Below are 19,606 nucleotides of genomic sequence, written 5' to 3'. Positions count from 1 at the left end.
GATGATGGGACAGTTTTTATTCAGAGATACTGAATGCCGGTTATTATCATGGGAATTGTAGGTGATCACACCCACAGTACTATCCAGGCTCCCTGCTGCTCTGGGACTGCTGAAGCTTCCACTCAGAGAGAAACATACTTTAGAAGAAGTGCCTGAGCTGTTCCTGTACTTATTCTATAACTTGGCACCCACCTGGAAAGACAACTTTGTTTCCTTATGTTACCTCGGTTTTGCTCTTTTCTGTAGGAAAACAAAAAAACAGCTGTCTCAAAAATAGGCTGCTGCATTTCATTGTCCTGACTCACCAGGAAGGTTGTCATAGTTGGAAATTTGCAGCGATGCTGTAAGCATTTGGGTGGATGTTGAGTTGATAATCGCCGATGTCCATAATGATGCTATTGCTTTATAATGTTCTTTTAAAATTAAATGGCAACACAGCTGGTGGTTTTCCTCTTAATGCTTTAAAACGCTCCATCGTTCCATTAGAGGATGATGCTCACGAAAAAAAAAAGGTAACTACTGTTAAGCCACACTGAAAATCCATCTAACAGCACCTTCTCTAACAGCATAAAGCATTTCTCTTCCTGTGTCACTTGGCTGAGTATTGAGTTCTAGGCTTTTTCCCTCAGTCCTCGATGTCTTATCCAGGCTCCTGGAGACAGTCCAGTTCTCTCTGTTAAAATACTGCAGTTGCTGATGTGCTGCAGCCCATGTATTGACAGGGGATGCTGAAATGCCAGGCTCTGCTTCTGGTTGACTTTTGCTGACTGCCTTAACGATCCGCCACTTTGATGCATTACCCAGAAATGCTTCTCTTTGTCAAGTGCTTTTCATAGAGTGCCTTCTTGTCATGTTTGCAGTTTGGACTTAAAAGAGAAAAATAAATTTAAAGCTTCCTTTACATTAGGAAGACTAGAAAATCATCATTGCATATTAAAACTGCTAAAAGAAAAAAAAAATAGAAAATCTAGAGAGAGTAAGCAAAATACTGTGCAAAACCTTCCTTAATGAACAATTGAATTTGTTTCTGATACAAGGAACTTCAGGCCAAACCTAAATAATCTACTCTGTTCAAATGCCTAATTACTGGTTTATCCTTGAAGTAAAATCTTTGGCTTTTGCAAAGTGGAAATGGAAAACTGATGATTTTGCATGTTTCTGTCTGACAATTAACTGGGAATGAACACTCATACCTTCTGGGTTTGTTGGCTGGGGTTTTGTTTGCTTGTTCATTTTGTTAGGGGTTGTTTGTTTGTGAGGTTTGGCTTTTTGGGGGGTAGGGGGCAAGGGTGGGAGGGGATTTTTTAGCTTAAAATATGTTTTACTCCTCTTGCTTCCCAGCTTTGGATTCAGACTGTATAGGGCTATTTTCATCTTAAAGACCCCTCCCCTCAACTCATCAGAAGAACAGAGAGAAGCTCGAGGGGAAAAAAAATCCTTTAGCACGTGAAGATGGTATCAGCATCAGTATAACGATTTTCAGTTTAGCAAAAAGAAAACTATTAGCAAGGCGGTATTTGGGTGCATCAGGGGAACAAACAGAACGGTTACCACCGCAAAAAGATGAATGGTATATTGCTAAGAAGACATTTCCATTCAGCACTGTACTTTTCAGCACCTGTGTAGTTCAGAGCAAGAGGATAGTCCCAGCTCGGGAGCTGTGCCGTGTGGTTCGCTGAGCCGCAGTCGCTGACAGCCCCCGGCTCCCCAGCAGTCCCAAACCCGATGCACGCTCGGGCACGGCAGAGGCCTTTTGTTCTCCAGCTCGCAGCTCCTCTGCATTCCTCCCACGTACGGGCTCGTATCTCATCGCCTGGTGCTGCTCTCGACCACCAAAAGGTAGATCCACCTTCGACGGACCGACCACGGGGCACGGACCTTATGATTCCACCGACAAACGAGCAGTGTAAGCTAACTCAGAGAACTTAGAAGTCTCGGGTTTGGAAGCAGAAGCAGCCCCTTTCATTTCTGTCAGGCCAGGTGGCACTGTTTGCCCCGGGGATGGTTCCGCGCCCGAAGTTGGTGTTTGCACCGCTGATAAAATGAACAGCTCCCGGCCGGGGCAGCGCGACCCCGGTAAACACGACGGCAGAGGCCGGCTGTAACATAACCTGCGGAGCGAGGGGAGACCTGCAAGGAGGCATTTAGGGTTAGCGAAGCGACAGGCACCGCTGAGAGTGGGAGAGAATTTCTCTCCACAAACGGAGCGCGGGGCAGAGCCAGGGAGGGGCGGATGCTCCTGCCCGCCGGCGGCTGCCGGACCCCGAGCCCCTGAGGCGGGCGAAAGTGACCCAGAGGTGGTCAAGTTCACGGGCAGCGGGACCGCTCGGACGGCCGCCGCCGGGAGCCCCCGGGGCCGTGAGGGACCGGGGCGCGGCCCCGCATCCCCACGGGGCCGCCCGGCTCGTCCCCGCCCGCCGCCGCCGCCGCCGGGCGGGACCATCTCTGCCCTTGGCGAGGGGGGGGCGCGCTCCGCCCCGGCTCCCCGCCTGGCCCGCCTCCCCCCCGCGCGCGCAGAGCGCCCCTCCGCCTGGCGCGCGGCGTGGTCACGCCCAGCGCGGCATTAACGCCCCCCGGCGCGGGGCGCGGGCGCCCGGGCATCCTCCGGCGGCGGCTCCTCGGCGCGGCGCGGGGCGGGCGCGGAGCGGCTCCCAGCGCCAGCCCTGCGCGCTCCGCCGCCCTCTCTGCGCCGCCGGACAACGCCATGAAGCCGGCGGTGCTGGAAGTAATGAGGATGAACCGGGTGTGCAGGATGGTCCTGGTCACTTCCGTGGGCTCCTTCATCCTCGTCATCTTCTATTTCCAAAGTATGTTGCACCCAGGTAGGGCACCGCAACCGCACCGGCACCACCGGCCCCGCGGAGGGCAGCGCCCGCCCCGCTCCCCGCCGCGCAGGTGGCGGGTTCCCCGGGAGCCCTCGCTGGCTGCCCCGGCTCTCGGCTCCCGGCGCCGCTGCGGCAGGCGCGGGGCTCGGCGGCGGCGGGCGCTGCGCCCGCGGCGGCTGCGGGAAGGTCGCCTCGCCCCCCGCAGGAAACTTCCCGCGGGAGGGAGGAAAGTTGTTTTGTTTAAGAATTTCGTTATTTTCCGCTTTAGATCGTGCGTTTGGTGAAAGGGGACGGGGGACGACGGCGGCTGGCGAGCGCGTCGTGGCTGAGCGGCGCCGGGAGCTGCCCGGTCCCCGCGGGTCACCCCCTCCGGGAGCGGGACCCCGGGTCCCCTCTTCCGTCAGGGGTCGCGGACTTTCGTCTTCCCAGTTTTTCGTTTTCGGAAGCGTCAGGGACACCGCGGCCGATCAAGGGCACCCGCCATCGCCGGCGGCAGCTCCGCTCCGGTTCGCCCGAGTTGTCCGGAGCGGCGGGGGCGGCTGCCCGGCCCGGGTCATCCCTGCCCGCGGCGCTGCTGCCCGCTCCTGCCGTGTCCCGGTGTGCGGGCGGCCGAGGAGCTCCGGGTGGAGCCGCTGGCTGGGTACGGGCGTCCGCAGGGACGCGGGCTGCGGAGCGCCGTGCAGGGGCGCAGGGGTCACCTCGGATCCGCACTCCCGGGTACCTAACGCCACCTCAGCTTTTCGACTTCCCCCATCCTAGGGATGGAGCTGTACTGGGGCCAGCAGACGCTGGCTCCCAGGGAAGTCCCACGTAGATCAGCTGCTGATTCACACAAAGGTGGGATTGGGCTGTGGAAACTTCCTGCGGTGTCAGCTATGTGCGCAGACCTCTCGTGGATGCTTTGTGCAGCTTGGTGAAATTTGTCCAGCATGGCAAAAGAAAATCGTTTTGATCTGGCTCTCTGTCTCACTTTTCCCCCGTTCTGCCTAAGAAATGATGTGGGAATTGCACTTGCGGTGTCTTTTTGGAGCGATCTGACAGCGAGGCCGGTGCAAGGGAATGATACCTTTTAGTGGGCCAACAGCTGTAGCTGGCAGACTGGCCACACTCCTCAGCAGGCGAGTCTTCCCAGCTGTACCTGGTATTGTCTGCTGCCAGCTCTCAAGCGTCCTGGCTGCAGGCATATAGCTGTAGCTGATAAGGGAATTGCAGTCAAGTAAAAAGAAAAAGGATCTATTCAGATTGACTCTTGCTTTCCCTGTTTATGGCTACTGTAGGTGCCATATGTGTATGTGGCACTTGGAGATATAGTTTAGTGGTGGACTTGGCAGTGCTGGGCTGTTCTCAGTCTTAGAGGTCTTTTCCAACCTAAATGATTCAATGAGAAATGATTTTTCCTTAAAGTTTTTGGAGAGTTTTTCATGGAATGGTAGAGGCTTGGTGCACAGATAGAATTAGGAATCAGTAGATCTGCTCTGTGGCAAAGCCAAGTCCTGTTTGGTGTTTTTCTATCAGCTGCCTGCTCCTCCAGAGTTGGTATAATTTGCTTGATGAATGTGTTCTTGTATGGTGCCCATCTGTGTTAATGCCTGCCAACTTCTTGGAAAAATTAGCATGTTTATTCTCTTTCCTGCTATGTCTGTCCCCTGCTTACTGATTTCACAAGGAGTGCTCAGTCCTTAGCAGACCTGGAGAAGGCTTTATTTCTGGTCTTCAAGGCACAATGCAGAATTATGGCTTGTAACATAGCTTCACCGATTTAATACAAGTGTGGTATTTTAATTGGTGGAGTTCCACAGATAATATAGTTTGCATACATATTCAGAAAATTTCGCCAAGATGTTTTATTTCCCCTAATTTCAGATGAATTTTACTGCTGGAACACAAACTTAGCATGCAGTAGGTGAGAGATTAAGCTAAATATTCTTCTGTGAATTTTTGAATGTAGAAAAATTGTCTTTTAAGGCTTCTCAGTATGCTCTATAGTTAACTGTTGGAGATTATGGCTTTATAGTCATTGTATTGTGAGGCTATAAATAGGCTGAGATTTTAGTACAGTTCAAAGGATTTAGCATAAACTCCGAGGAGGGAATGCGATGCTGTGAAATCACCAGGAGGATAATGTGCACCCATTTTTTTGTGTGACACATATTTAGGTTGTTAGTGTGAGTGGAGGAGAACTGGAAATAAATAGATCAGAACCTTTATTATTCATTTTTGATCATAACTGATTCGGATTTATTATTATTATTATTATTATTATTATTATTATTATTATTATTATTATTATTTTGTGGGCCGTTTTTGTAGTGGAAACGGCCGGGAAGCTCTTGAGCCCTACTCTGGTCCTGCACAGTGTCCCCGTTTGGGTTGCACATGGTTTGTGAGGCTCAAACCGCTGCTCTCCCACCTATCTGTTATGCCATTGTATGTGTTACCATCCCAGTAGTGCAAGTGATAGATGAATGTAGAGTTCTTGAAGGTCAGGAGAGAAGGAGGTGCTAGACCTGTCAATGTGATATACATCAGGTATCATTTTTAGGAATTAAGTCTTTTTTTGTAAGATGTGCTCGTAATCCTTCTTGTGTGTCAGAATTCACTGGAGCCAGATCCTGGGCAGAGTGTATGTCAGGACTGGAGGTATTAAGAGCTTTCAAAATGTTGGTTAATGTCCTTTTTGTTGTTGGAGGATGTTCTAATTTCTAGCTGGTCTCCACTGAAGCATGTCCTTGGATGGCTGCAGGAGGGAGCTGTCTCTCATCTCTGGCTTGACAGTGTCACTGTTGTTGGGAGCTTACCATGCCCTCTAGCAGAGGCGTTTTGCAATCAGAATTAGATGAAAAATTCCCACCCAAACCTTTTGGAGAGAAAACCAGGTTTTCAGATAAGTCCTCAACAAGAAATATCAGGTCCTTACTGTCGGTTTCTTGAGCCCCAGAGTTCTCGGTGAATTTCAGGAGGCCGCTTACAAAGCTTTCTCATCAGTTTCAGGTGAGAGAAAGTGAAGGTGAAAGATGCTAGAAGGCCACCAGATGATGAATCCAAACCCCTCTGGGTTAAGATAAATCTTTATCTGTTAGAGGGGCTTTTCCATTTTAGGAGAACTGAATATGGAACTCTTGTTAGAAGTGTGAGACACGAATTTCTGCTGATAGCTTTTTTTTTTTTCTCTTTTGGGATGAAAAAATAAAAAAATTACATAGTTAACAGAAGCCTTTTTTTAAAAACAGACAAGTGAAAAACCCAAACAACACAATCACAGCAAATGCCTGAAGCTGGGAAGATGAGCTTAGCCTTATCTTTGCAAAAGAATATGATGTATCGCTTGTGCTGTATCTCAAATACCAACACATTCATACTGGAAGGAAGTCAGGTGGTTTTTACTCTTTTTTCTCTTTTTGGCTGTGTACCCATTCTTTGTTGGGAAGCCAGCTGTAAATGTGCTGTTTGGTTATTGCACCTTTGCATTTTCTGTCAGGGATTGCCTAAGAGCTGGGAATTCACCCTCCCAAGTTAGGTTCCCCAACCAGTTGTTGTTGAGGGAAGGTGAATTGTGCAGCTCTCCAGTGCTCAGGACCACTGTAAAGAAAACTTTTGAGGTGATCCTGGCTGTTGTGGCTTATCTGGGGCTACGTTTGTTCCTGAGGAAAGAAGTGGTATTGGGGACTTTAGTGTGTTTTTCCATTGCCTGTCTAGCTTTTTCTGAAAAATAGCATGCTGCAGTATTTGATATAGCTGGAGATACAGCAATAAATAGCTGATTTTCCCTGTTTTTTTTGCTCAAAATATTTTTCCCCTTCACTCCTGCCATGTGCTATCTGGATAACTGAGAGCAAGCTGATTATTGCTCCGTGCTCCTGGAACTTCTGTCTGCGTGAAATAGGTCATTCTTGGGGTTTTATATGACAGCCCATCATAGTTTTATCTGCTGCATTTCCCATGAAATCAGTTTGCTCACTAGTCGTTAGCCTGCCTACACTTTCACAGATGTGTTTGCTTTGTTCTCTCAGCTTCCCGGCTGCAGCGAGCAGGGGCTGTGAATCACCCGGTGGAGGCAGGAGCTGCGCTGCTGGGCTGGGGTCCCACTGGCGGTGTGTTAGGGTCCCCCCGAGGTGTAAAACTCCCTGCAGAGGCAGGATAATTAATACTATCTTTATCTTACCTCAGACAGGTTTATGAAATGAAATTATTCTAAATCTGATTCCCTTCCCACCCCTCATACTTGGCTTTTTTTTGTTGTTGTTGTTTCATTTTCCGTCTCCTGTTTTAGACATGTACTGCTCTCCTCTGGATCCTAATGGAGGTTAGATCTCACAGGTCAGACTCTCCTCATTCCATGATCATCTCAGTTACATATGCAGCACGGTATGATTGAGAGCTGATGTCTACCTTTGCTCAAATATCAGAACAACTCAGACCACAGGAGATTTTTTTTCCTTGTCTGAAGGTATTGCCATTGGTTTTGATGGCAAATTCTGTTTGAAAATCAATGCAGCAGTCTCCCATCTTGCAATTGATCCTCACTTTCTCTCTTGCTTACAAAGGAGAATGAGATCTTCAAGGCAGTTGGGTGTGTGGCATTCCTTTGATGGACCCTGTATACTGATTTTAAATTATTCTGTTTGGGATACGGAGAAATGGAGTTCATTTGACAGTCACAAGAAGCTGGCCCTCATTTAATTGCATGCAATGAAATACATCCCCCAGAAACCCCGCCGTGTGCTGTATCTATTTTTTGGTGTCCCTAGGGAAGCTTTTCATAGATTTCCATAGAACTGTCATCAGTGTGAGCAAACCTACTCTGGTCACCCTTCTCAAAGGGACTGATAGTCTGGAACTGCTTTAAGTTGAGTTAAACTGCTCTTTGTAGCTTGTGAAAATCTTCCTCGTTAGTGAATATTAATCTTATTAGAAGAGCAACTTTTTCTGTTGCAGTGCAAATGAGTGTAGGTTTTTGCAACAACTGCTTGCTGAACTGAAGAAATAAAAATCTGTCTCTGAATGTGTTCAAGCAAAAATTATCTGGGTGATTATGTCGCAGTCATGTCTTACTATATTTTATCTTATCAGGATAATTTTTACTCCACTGTCACATTTTCTACCATTTTGGTTTTTATAAGCTTTTTTTTTTTTAATTACTGTGTATCAATATTGGGAAAGTATGCTCTACCTTTCAGAGCACTGACACTATTCACAGATGTGTCATGACTTAGCTTAAGTAAATTTTTCAGAGATAAAGTCAGCGTGCATGGAAACTTTGTTTTGAACTTCACAAAACAGCATATAGAGCCAAAATGCCCAGAATGCCCAAAATGTATACAATTGATTGCGTGCAACTAGTATCTCATTTTTATTTCATATTCAGAAAGATGAGCTTCTTTCTGAATTCTAAAGTTGTTTCCATTACTTTTCAGAAGTGGCAGGTAGTTTATCTTGTACTGTACCATGTAATTAACTCTAAAAGTGATTCAGACAATTGGAAGAAATTAGATTCATGTTACTTTTTCCAAAGCCAGCACTACTGTATTTTGTTTGACTCTGTTGCCAGATGTACTATATCAAATCCTGCCTGACAAAGCTGCTGCAGTTGTCCTTGTGTGAATGTCATTCTAGCACAGTTGTTTTTCCTCTCAAACCTTTTGGGCTGATGCATATGTATTATGTATCAACTCTAAGTTGATCCTGAGGGAGTTAAGGACTGGGATGGGGGACACAATGATTTGAATCTGATGGGGTTTTTTTCTGATTGTTTGTGCTGTTCAAAGCAAACATTCGAGTTCTGCGTGGGACTTGTTGAAGTGTCAACACACATAAAATGATGCATAAAATGCATGGATGAAGGGCCCAGCTGAAGTCAATGAAGCGAGAAGGAGTTTCCCCCTTCGCATTAAAGGAATGAAAATGAGTTGAGGAATGATGTTCTTCTGTAGACCTGGCGCGTCCAGGCTAAAGACGAAGTGATGTCTCTGGTGGGTTACTTAGATTCGGCAGCCACCTACTATCTTACAAGGATAACACTTCAAGGCATGTTTGTGTTTTGTTGGATGTTCCTGTTCCCTGTAGTCCTTTCATGTAGGATCTTTGTGGATGAGGTATTTGTTCTTGCAGTCACAATTCTGACTGAGTTCAGTTAATTCCTCATTATTTGTGTTTCAGTGCCCAGGTTATAGATAACATCCCTTTGTTGCGGGCAGAATGCTTGCATGTGACAAAATGGTGTTTCTGGCACAAGCCTCATGCTCTTAACCAGAAGGTGAGACCACCAGAGACTACTGCAAACCAGTGAAAGAATTAATTTCCTAATTATCTCTGGTTAATGCCTCCAGACACAGGGATTTTCTTGGATTTCAATTTTGTGAATGTAATCGGCAGAGAATGCAGTATGTTCCCCCTTTCATGTAATTGTTTGGCGCCTGCAACTAAGGCTTCATTGATAAATCAAAATTTTACCACATATACACTTGGACTCTGGGTCGCTTCTCTTGCATAACGTTATTGTCCTCCACTTTTCATTTAATGCTGATCAACAAATGTGGTTTGTTTTCTTGCCCTCTCCACATGCTTTCATAAGGAGTTAGCTGTTGAGGAAATTGTCTGGAGTAGACCCATTCCCTTCTGTGAAACTGAAATTGTAAGTTTCCGTATGAATGGCCTGTGTTAGATTTCGGCTCCCTCCCCAGTGTCCTCCGGAGCTGTCACAACACCTGTGGCATCACTGGGCATTACCTAATGGAAAGCAACCTGTGCCCAGATTAGGAGCACTTATCCATAAGGAATAAAGGACTGAGGGTGCTGACTGTCCTGTGGCAGCATGCGTGCTCTGCTCTGCTCTTTCTGTGATGTCCCATCCCTGCAGGCTGGAGGGGAGCCCCTGGGACAGAACATGGGAACTGCTGGTGTGTTTTACTGCTTCCACGCTAGGAACTCAGAGATTGAAAAGCTCTGTGACAGCAAGCCTCAGAGAGCCACAGTGGATGACAGGACTCTCATTTCTGTGATATGCTAACAGGAACTTTAGGTAACAGCATGGTGTAAGTAGGTGCAGCACAAGCATTTGTTAATTTGCAGCAAGGAAGCTTTGTGTCCATGGGAATCAGGGGAGGCTTCCTTGTATAAAGAAATTTCACTGCCTTCTGCATTTAACACTTAAATATCCAGGGGTTTTTGAATTATTTAAAAATAGTAATGCTTTTTTTGGTTGCTTTTTATACTGTGCCCAGTGTTGGCGATGAAAGCAGATGACAACTTTCCTTTTGGCCATATTAATTTTACACATTACAGATGAAGTCTTGAATGAGGTATTAACATTTAGGTTACAAGCATCAGAAGGAGATGCTATTTAAAAGGAATAAAATTAGATGGCTGCCACTGGAACATTTGAAGGAAAATGTTCATTAGAACACACTGACTGACATTGATGCTAGATTTGGAAACTTAGTATTTCATGTCTTTTCCCCTGACAAATTTGAATCTGTGCATTAAAAAAGCTGAGTATGAGCACTTCTAAAATGCTGACTGGAAAAAAAAAAAACAGGGCTGTGCACACAAATGTGTGTGAAGTGTGCACATGTACTCCACCATCTTCCCACCCCCTACAAAATCTGTAGTTGGTGGCCCAGGTAATCCAAATGCAGTGATTGCTGAAGTGCAAAGCTTTTTCTCCTAACAAGGCTGCTGTAAGGACTATGAAATTCTTTGTTATTAAAAGAAATCCCGGAAGTGCCAAGGGCTCCACATAGGTGCATTTGCTATTTTACTAATTGAAATGAGTAGTAAGTGTGGTTTCTCATTTCTGCTACTCTTTCTCAACTTACTCATTTGGAAACATCCAGGTTGAGAAAGGAATGATTCTATTAATTCTTTGTCAGCTGGAGAAGAACAAGGATTTTTATAGTTTTGTCAGTGTATCAGTTTTAACAGTAAAAGTGCCTCTTCAAGCTAGCCTTCATCTTGTTTGTGCCAGGCTGTAGACACTGAGGGATGACTTCGCTCCATTGCTATCAATCACTGCTGCGATGGCTTCACACTCCTATGAAAAAACGTAAAAGAAGGTGCTGGGGGAAATGGAAAATACAAACAATGCAATCGAGCAGAATTTCTCACAGCACTGTGATTCCGGGGGTTTGGGAGATGGTAACTCTATCCAGCAAATGTCGTAGAGGTAGGGTGGAGCGCACCGTGCGAAAACAGGTGCGAAACGCTCACATCCTGTAAATGTTGTCTGCTCTTCGTTTGGCGGGGAGAGGTAGCCTTGGTTTCAAGGATGCGAGTAAAGTGATCGACGTGTGGTTTTGCAGGATCAGGCTCCCCTTTCTCTCTCTTTTACAGGAGGTAAAAGAGCAGGATCTCATCCTCAGCTGTGCTCAATCTGCAAAGGAACTGCTGCTGCTGCTTTGAGCATAGTCTCAGGCTAAAAGATGCCCTCCTTAGTCATCTTAATATCAAAAGATTGTGTCTTTTTATGTTATTTGGCTGAGTGGTAGGAGATGTAGATTTTAATTGCAGAGTCCACACATAAAATCCATGAGGAATAAAAGGCTTTGTTGGGTTACAATCCACTTCTCAAACACACTGTACTGTGGGATTCTTTCTATTTTCTTCCGTTCATTTTTAAGACATGGACATTCAGATATTTTTCAGGACCCTTAGAGTAAAGCCTTCTGAATTAATTTAATAAATTACATTGTAGCTAGTCATTTTCATGCCTTTTTTGGCTGATAAATGATTGTATAAAGGAATCAAAAACTTTTAAATGGATAGCTTGTAGGGATTTTTGAATTAGGCAAGGTAGTAGTATAATTAGTGAGGGGACTATAATTGGATCTCATGGATGATCTTTACCGTAATGTCTTGTCTTAAAACAAAGAGCTTTAGGTAGTTAAAATCCTCCTAAAGGCTACTTGCATTATAGTGCTTCAAAGCTGGTTGGTATGCAGGCAGAACAAAAATGTCTGTATTATCTGAAGTGACCTGACACGGAATTGCACACTCTGCACCCACGCTGGTGGGTACCAGGAACTGAATATGTCCTTCTAGTAATCTGTATTTTTACAGCCTGTGTTGGAAGTGGTAGCAGAGAATTTATAGTAACTGTGGAGGAGGGAGGACCTTAACACTTTTTAAACACTTGCTGATTAATAAAATGTGTCAGTTGGGGTCATAAATACAAAACTGATAAAGTCTGTCTTGATTATGCATTTTGGTCTTGATTAACTTCTAAAATACATTTGAGTTTCCAGATGGTGATAAGCGTTTTATCTTTAGAACGAAGCTTGTGTATGTGTGTGCGTAATTATGAAGCAATTGCTAATCATTGGGGCAATACACCAGAGAGTGATGGACTGCAAGGGTGACCGTGGGCACGTGCACTCCCGGGCGTTGCTGTGTCCCACTCCCTGGTTTTATTAATAATTACAGGGTACAGGGTCAGTCAGCTGGACACTGTGCAGAGTTCTGCTGCTATGGCACTGGCAATCCTGTGGACTGTGCCAGATAATCTCTGCCTCTCCATATTCCTTCTCTTCCCAAATCAGTCTTGCCTGTCCTTTGTTAGGGAACGTAAGGGAAGCTGAGAAAGGGTGAACATGGCTCCCTGCTAGGCTGTTTGGTTTGGGGTTTTGTTTTGGGCAAGCCATAAGATTTTGTTTTTGTGGGTTTGTTTGCTGGTTGGTTTTTTGGTGGGTTTGTTTTGTTTTGGTTTGGTTTTTTTGTTTTGTTTTGTGGGGGGTTTTTTTGTTTGTTTGTTTTTTGGTTTTTGTTTTTTTTTTGTTTTTTTTTTTTTTTTTTTGTTTTGTTTTGTTTTGTTTTTTCTGAAAGGAGTACACTGAGTGGTTTGAGTTTGCTGGTGGGTGGATGGCACGAGGTCTGCATGGTGGACTGGAGGAGACCATGGTTGCTTTTCAGTTGATTTTAGTGAGTACTGGGTCAGGTCTGCTGTGTTAGAGCAGAGGATTTTGGATTGCACCAAGGGCATACATTCCCCTTGGAGGTAGAAATATAGGATTGCAGGCTTGGGTGGAGCCCTGAACTGTTTCTCCCCTGTAAATCTGGGTCAGTTACATTGACTAGGTTAGATCAATTCTGGATCCAAGGTACTGTAGTGAAGAGCAGAATTTGCTCCTCTGTGTCTTCCTACAGAGGAATATACAGTAGAACAACAGCTTTGCTTGTCTGTTTTCCCACTTATTTGTCCTTTCTACAGTCAAGAGAATGGAAGTGTTTTATGTAGAGATGCATGCTTGAAGTATTGAGAGGGGTGCTGCCTATTTTCAATTGCTTCAGTAGAAATTACATTGACAGACAAGCTGTATGTAACCATCAGCATGCAGATCATCAATAGGATCAAAGCTTTCTTGCCCTGCTGTAGAGCTTCTCTGTCTCATGCAGAAAAGGCTATTAATATTTCTGGTGCAGCAGCAAAAATGTAATTGCGTTAAAGAAAAAAATGGGAAAAAGTTGGGCCTTCTAGAGCTATTAACTATTTTGAGATAAAACTCGTTTGAGATATTAAATTAGCTGAAAGAAATGATATAAGACAGATGTGGTTTAATTAAAATTGTCTTCATATTTGGCTGTCTTGAACCAGCTTGTGGTTTTTTGGTGGTTTGTTTTTTGTTTCCTTTTTTCTTTCTCTCCTCCCCAGAAAACATCAGTGTTGCTGGTCTTTCCCTGTTCTGTGCCTGTTTCCTGAACACTTTTTCTTAAAAACTTCCAGAGCAAAGAGAGGAGAATATTTGCAGAGGATGCAAAACAAAAATATACATTGAGCTATTGTGTCTAAATGATTAGTAATGCATGAAGTCCATATATCAGTATAATGTCAATGCCTTACAACCTCATCCATCTCCAGAATGCTCTAGCCAGCGTGGTAACACGGTACTGTGAGAACTCTTTGTGCAGCTAGAAATGCATCTCATTCCCCTCAGTGTGCCTGGGCACCAAGGGAAACAGGCCATAATTCTTGTATGTCCAAATTAGCTGGGTTTTTTTCCCACTGCCAGTCTTTACAGAGGCTTTCCCCCCGCCTCTTCGTTTTAGGTTGCCTTTTTGTTCTTGTTTCTGGGTTTTTTTGGCAGGGAGGGGGGTTTGTGGGGGTTGTTTGTTTTGTTGGGTGTGGTTTGGTGGGGTTTGGTTTTTTTTTTTTGGTACTCTTCAGACCGTTTGGTTGTTTCTGCATTCATTGGGATGTGACCAAGAAATTTCTCTCATGCTCCCATTCCGGCTGTGAGGGGATCTCTTGTCATCAGATTGTACCTCAGCCACTCTTACCTTGTCAGAATGGTTTATGCCATTTTTCAGCATTATGTACTTTTTCAGCATTTTGGGAGCCTGGAAACACTATTGAATGTCAAGCCATGTGTGTTGTATAGTGGGTAATGATGAGTCTGTGCTTTCCTGCTGTCTGTTGCAGTTGAAAGCTTTCACTGGGGGCAAGTTAGGAGCAGTGTTTCTGGAAATCATTGAGAATTTGGGTCCAAATCTATTTCTGGGGCAGTAATACTTTAATCAGAAGACTTCAAAATGTTCACAATGTAGGTCCACGCTTTCTTTTCCACTCTGTAGCTAGGGACACTGAGGCATGGTCGGGAGGGGTATATGTGCTGGGATTTGTTTAATGGTTTCCCACCAGGCTAGTGGCACACTCAGGAATAAAACTGCGGGGGTAGGGTGGATTTCTTGAGCTTTTATAATCTGAAGTTTGCAATCCCCTATAGCTCTGGAATAGACCATAGTGCAAACTAGATATGAGACACAACTGAATTCCCAGCACTCAGCCCAAGTAACACCTCTGCAGCCCCTTCCAGGTGTGCTCTTTGCTTGTGAGGATGACCCTTGTGGACAGTCTTGTGTCCATTGGAGTGCTTCTCAGAGGAAATGCTCCTGGTGCAGGTATGTGGGGCTTGGAGAGCTCCTTTGGAAAGCTCCTGTACAAAGTGTTGCCTCTGAGACCTGACTGAGGTGGAGGCCACACCTGTGCTTAGAATTCTGTCTGTTTTCTGGAATAGCAAGCCTGACTTACTCTAGATAGTGCTGTGCTTGGACAGCTTTTACCAGTGAAAGTTTTACTGGATCAATATAGGTGGAAAAAAGGCCAGCCTTTCCCCTTTTAATTTTCCTTTACCTCTGTGTCCAGGTCTCCTAGAGGTTTTCTCAGCAAATCTAAGTTTATTAAAATAAGGAGGAAAAATAAACCACAAACAATGAAACGGAATCCTTTCTATGGTCTTGCCGTGTCAGCAAAGCTTTTACATGTTGATCAAGGCTGATGAGCATGATGCATCCTGGGTTATTATTCATGCACCAATGTTTAACATAGCTGTGAATTAAATATTGCTTCTCTGAAAAGTACGCTGTCCCTTCTCTTTGCTCGTTCTTCTCTTATTGCATTTTTAAAGACAGAGTCAGGAAGGTATCATCAGCTGTCTCTGTGAGGGGCTGCAGCTGCTGGCTGATGCTCTCCCAGATCCTTCCCTTTTAGACCTCCATGCTTTCTCTGGTGCCTATGGGACATTGTTGATGTTCATTCCTTGCAAAAGAAACCCTTGGTACAGCACTTCATGAATGTGATTGCACAGAACAGCCTCAGATTTAAATCTAGCATATTTTTCAGTTCCTGTGAAGTTCTGGGGCATTGGAAGTAATGCTTCATGCAGTGCAAGGTGGAGAAATGGAAGCTACTTAATGTGTTTGAAAGGGTATTTTTACCTCAGTCTTGGAAGCAAAACATTTCCCATCTATCTTGCTGAACATGTGTGACTGTTTCCCACAAGTGCACAGGACTGAGAGCTGCAGTGAGGCATTTTGAAGAGATGGACTTCTTGTCATCACTGCAAGGCATCTAGGAATGTTTTCCTTCCTGCCTTTTCTCTCCCCTGCTGACCTCTAAGTTTCTGTGTCCCCCTCATAGTGAAACAAGCATAGTAAAAATATATCTGTGTCTGAAGTTCTGGTGTTTGTTTGCTTTTTGCTCATCTGTCAGATTAATTTTGTACTGAATTGTGAAAAATGTTTCTCTGTCACAAGTGGTGCCTGGTAGTAGATTGCTTGCACACTGCATCTGTTCAAATGTTCAGGAGAGGGACCACTTTAAAATTTCAATTACAGCCTAAAAATACATGTGGTGTCTTTTTTTCACATTCGACTCCCTTGCTGGAAATAGCAGGGTTCTGTCATGTTTGTCATGTTTTCTAGCTGTAGGCACTTTTAAGCACAACATAGTTAGGTAGCAAACTGGAAAAATGTGCATCTATCTTCCTCAAGTGAGGGCATGTGGGAATGGTGCTATGGCCACATCAAGTACTGCACACACGGAACTTACAGGAGCCGGGTTTTGAGCAGACAACCAGTGTTTACATGCTTAATTTACGTAATAGCCCTTTCGGTTCCCATCTGTTCCTGTGCCCTTTGGCAAATGGGTTTGCAGTTTTCTAACACGTGAAAACGTTGTCAAGTTTAGGGAATAAGACTCGGATTTTATTTAATTGCTTCTTTCTTTGTCTGTTGTAAGTCGGTCCTTAGGGAGAAGAGGTTGACCCCAAGGAAGCAGGGGATCTTTGTCTTCCCAGCCTGCCAATAATCTGTGAGCACAGGGCAAGGTTGGGAGGTCAAAGTTGCGAGTTGAGCACTTGTGTCCCAAATGTATCTCATTTTCTCATGTGCAAGGGGCTTGTGCTGTAAGTGAACGTGATCTGAACCCTGTTTCTGCACTCTGGCTGAAGGGTGGCTGGGACTTCTTGTCAAGTTGATCCAGAACAGAGGGTGCAAAGATGAGTTCCTGTTTGGGTGGACCAAAGCATTTGGCTGTCAGGAAGGAGGGGCTGGTTCCTGCCTTGATTTATCTCTGCTCCTGCTCTTCTGCAGTGCCAGGGCACACCCCGCCTCTGTGGCTCAGCTGAGGCACAGCCCTGTGGCAGGCACAATGAAGACCAGAATGTGAGTACAGGAGTCTGATGGGCTGGACATGCAGTGGCAACAGTGATGTGGATTACAGAGCTTCTCTGAACCCGTGCAGTTCAACATAGGCAGGGGTATCACCAGCACTGTAGAAAAGTACTGCTGAAAATGACTGCTGGATACCAAAACTGATAATTCAGATGGATTTATTCAAACTCAAGTGTGAACCAGTGTATCACCCCAATTACCGCCTCACTTCTGCAATTTCTTTGAAATGGGTTTGTGTCAGATATGGGCTTTGTGGGAGCTCCAGGGTATGGGTGGAGAAAACACCCACCCTTTCATTATTGCTGGAGTGAGTATATGTCCACCCATGTCTGCATCATGGTAAGCCAAGCAGAGGTTGTCCACTTGTGTTCTTCCCTGCATATCTTGAAATGTCTTATACCAATACTGTGAGCTGGTGCTTGGTAAGTTGGTCCCGTGGCCTCCTTCCTGGGACAGGCAGTGTCCTGCTTTGCAGGGCACTAGCCTGAATTGCCTCTGTGAGCAGTGTGCTCTCACGACATCTGTGTTGGGATGAGCTGTGCCCCAGCACTGTTCTTGTGTGGGTGATCTGCTGTGTTGGGACATCAGGTTGTAGTAAACTGGCCAAATCCGTAAAACTAACCTCCTTCCTAGCATGTGCTCATAACTTCAGGAAGTGGGCAGAGGAGCTGGGAGTTCAACCTAGTAAGCTTCAGGCTTACTACTGAATGATCCTATCTTTGGACAATGTCAATGGAACAAGGACAAGCAAGGTGGGAAGGAAGGGATGGTCCTGGTGACAGGGTTACAGCTCTAGGGAGGTTGGTCAGGGCAATTGAGATCTCTTGGTTCCCTCAGGGTCCTGGCAGTAGGCTTGCTAGCTCATTTTTATGATCTACTAACTCACCAACTCCTGAAGAAGCTCTTCTGACAGCCCTCACAGATGGCCTTGTGCTGCAGAGGAGCCCGGAGACAAGTGGTAGGCAGTGAGAAGAATTCGCTGTGCCTGTTGCTCCACCACCATGGTCGTAAGGGTTTCATGTTTTGTGTAATGGGTTACACTTAACCTTGGCTCTTATACTTTCTCTGTTTTGGATCCTAAGTATGAGGATACTTTGAGGGCAGAAAGCAAAGGCATAATGTAGGAGGAACAATCCCTAGGAGGGGAATCTATTTCATCAGGTATACTTATTCAAAGGAAGACCAGTAACTTTCTGCTAAATGGATACACATAGCCTGGCACACGTTCACAGAGGGTCAGGACTGGCTTTCCAAGAGTGTGATACCAGGCAGAGCTGGCTGATGGCATGCAAGAACATTGAAGGTCATGGCTTCTGTTGCTTCCTCTTCTTCTGCCTGCTGGCCCTTTTGTCTCGCTCTGGTGGTGCTGGCATGCAAACTGCTCCCTGCTATTCCATGCTGCACCATTCCATTCATGTTGGTGTGCCTCTCGAGCTGGAACTGATGGTAATGCAGGCAAAAGCTGATCAAAGCACAGGTCTAATTGGATTTTTAGATCTTGCTTTAAAAATAGGGGATTTTCAAATACTCCCATTAGTGGGCATTAGTAATAAGGGGAAATATGTCACCATGTAGGGTTTCTTGAGTCAGAATTTCAGTATAATTAAAAAGAGATTACTGAACTTAATATTGTTAGAAGAAATGCTTTCATGAAATAAAGAACACCACTGGAAGCTCTGGGTGCACGTTAGAAGTGTGCTGAGCCCTTGCCTGTAGCTTGACTTTAAGGCAAGAGAAGCATTTTTTGTACATGTGGGAAAAGGGAGCTGCTGCACACTGGGGCTTCTAACTCTGCTCTGCAGAAGGTTCTTCTGGAGAGAGGGATTTGTACTTCTGAATGAGTGAGCAGAAGAAACATATGTGGTTTCAGCTAAGAAGTGTCAACCTAACTAGCAACAGGTTCTGCAGTTTGTAGTGGAATAATAAACTGATAAGTAAAATTTTAATTATAAATTTACATGTTTATCCTTTTGCCATGTATTTAATTTGCAAATGAATATTATTTTGCAGTGTTGCCGTGTTTTTATTCTGGCAGTTACCACCTTAGAGCTGGGTTATCAGTGTTAACACATACTTCAAATTAAATTGGGAGGTAACAGTGAGAGCAGTTTATCTTCAGCAGTAAGGACAAGTTCCCCTAATTCTCAGTCATGTGTCACTCAATTCCATTATGACAGGAATATATTAATCTTTTCTTGGGAGCTATTTAGTATGCCACTTTCTACTGCTAAGGCTTGCATTTTTATGATGCATTATTGATAATATTGTTAGGGTTTGTGTTTTAACACTGGTTATTCTTAGCTGTGATTTCTGTCTTGTAATTGACTGCTTTTCCTTTTCCTGAAATATGTTATTCAGGGGCAATACCTCTGGAGGAGGAAGGTATTTCCACCTGTGCACAAGTAATTAGGTGACAAGATGTTCAAGAATGCTTAGAAGCTGTAGGAGAGTTTCTTAGGATTTTTCTAGCAAGACTGGCAGTGGATTTGTTTGGTATTTTTATTTTGATCTTTCCATCCTTACTGTGGACCTGCAGTGGCATAAGCAGTCGTGCTGCTTGGCTTTCCCAGGAACTGTTACATTGCTGGAAGTATGGGTGTTGCCAGTTCTTCTTGAAGGAAGGCAAGAAGAGAAAACAGATACAGCACTGATTAATCTTGTTTTATCTTCATATGTCATCAGCAAAAAAAAAAAAAGAAAAACCCTCGTGATTTATGTTAGTCTGAAAGAGACAGATTTCATGGCATCCAAGAGCTCAGTCTTGAGCTTGGACTTGTAGTGAAGCCAAACTGTAAATGGAAAGCTTGTCAAGTGATCTGGCTGTAAAAATTTAGATTTGA

At 44.9% G+C, this 19,606-nt stretch overlaps 1 protein-coding gene across 2 annotated transcripts in view; it reads left to right on the top strand.

Annotated features, from left to right (window-relative positions):
* The first annotated feature begins 2,644 nt into the window (after positions 1-2,644).
* The window catches only part of CHST11 (carbohydrate sulfotransferase 11), a 159,804-nt gene continuing 142,842 nt past the window's right edge, over positions 2,645-19,606 (top strand). The window contains exon 1 of one of the 2 annotated variants that reach the window (XM_040063203.2): positions 2,645-2,807. In XM_040063203.2, coding sequence (XP_039919137.1) covers positions 2,705-2,807 — 103 coding nt within the window. In that variant the 5' untranslated portion in view covers positions 2,645-2,704. Of the gene's footprint in view, positions 2,823-19,606 lie in introns of both variants that reach the window. The other variant, XM_040063201.2, reaches the window with a different exon arrangement.

This window comes from Hirundo rustica, chromosome 4, assembly GCF_015227805.2.
Source record: "Hirundo rustica isolate bHirRus1 chromosome 4, bHirRus1.pri.v3, whole genome shotgun sequence".
Lineage (NCBI taxonomy): Eukaryota > Metazoa > Chordata > Aves > Passeriformes > Hirundinidae > Hirundo > Hirundo rustica.
Note: the sequence above shows the minus strand (reverse complement) of the source record. Positions and strands in the feature narration are given on the sequence as shown.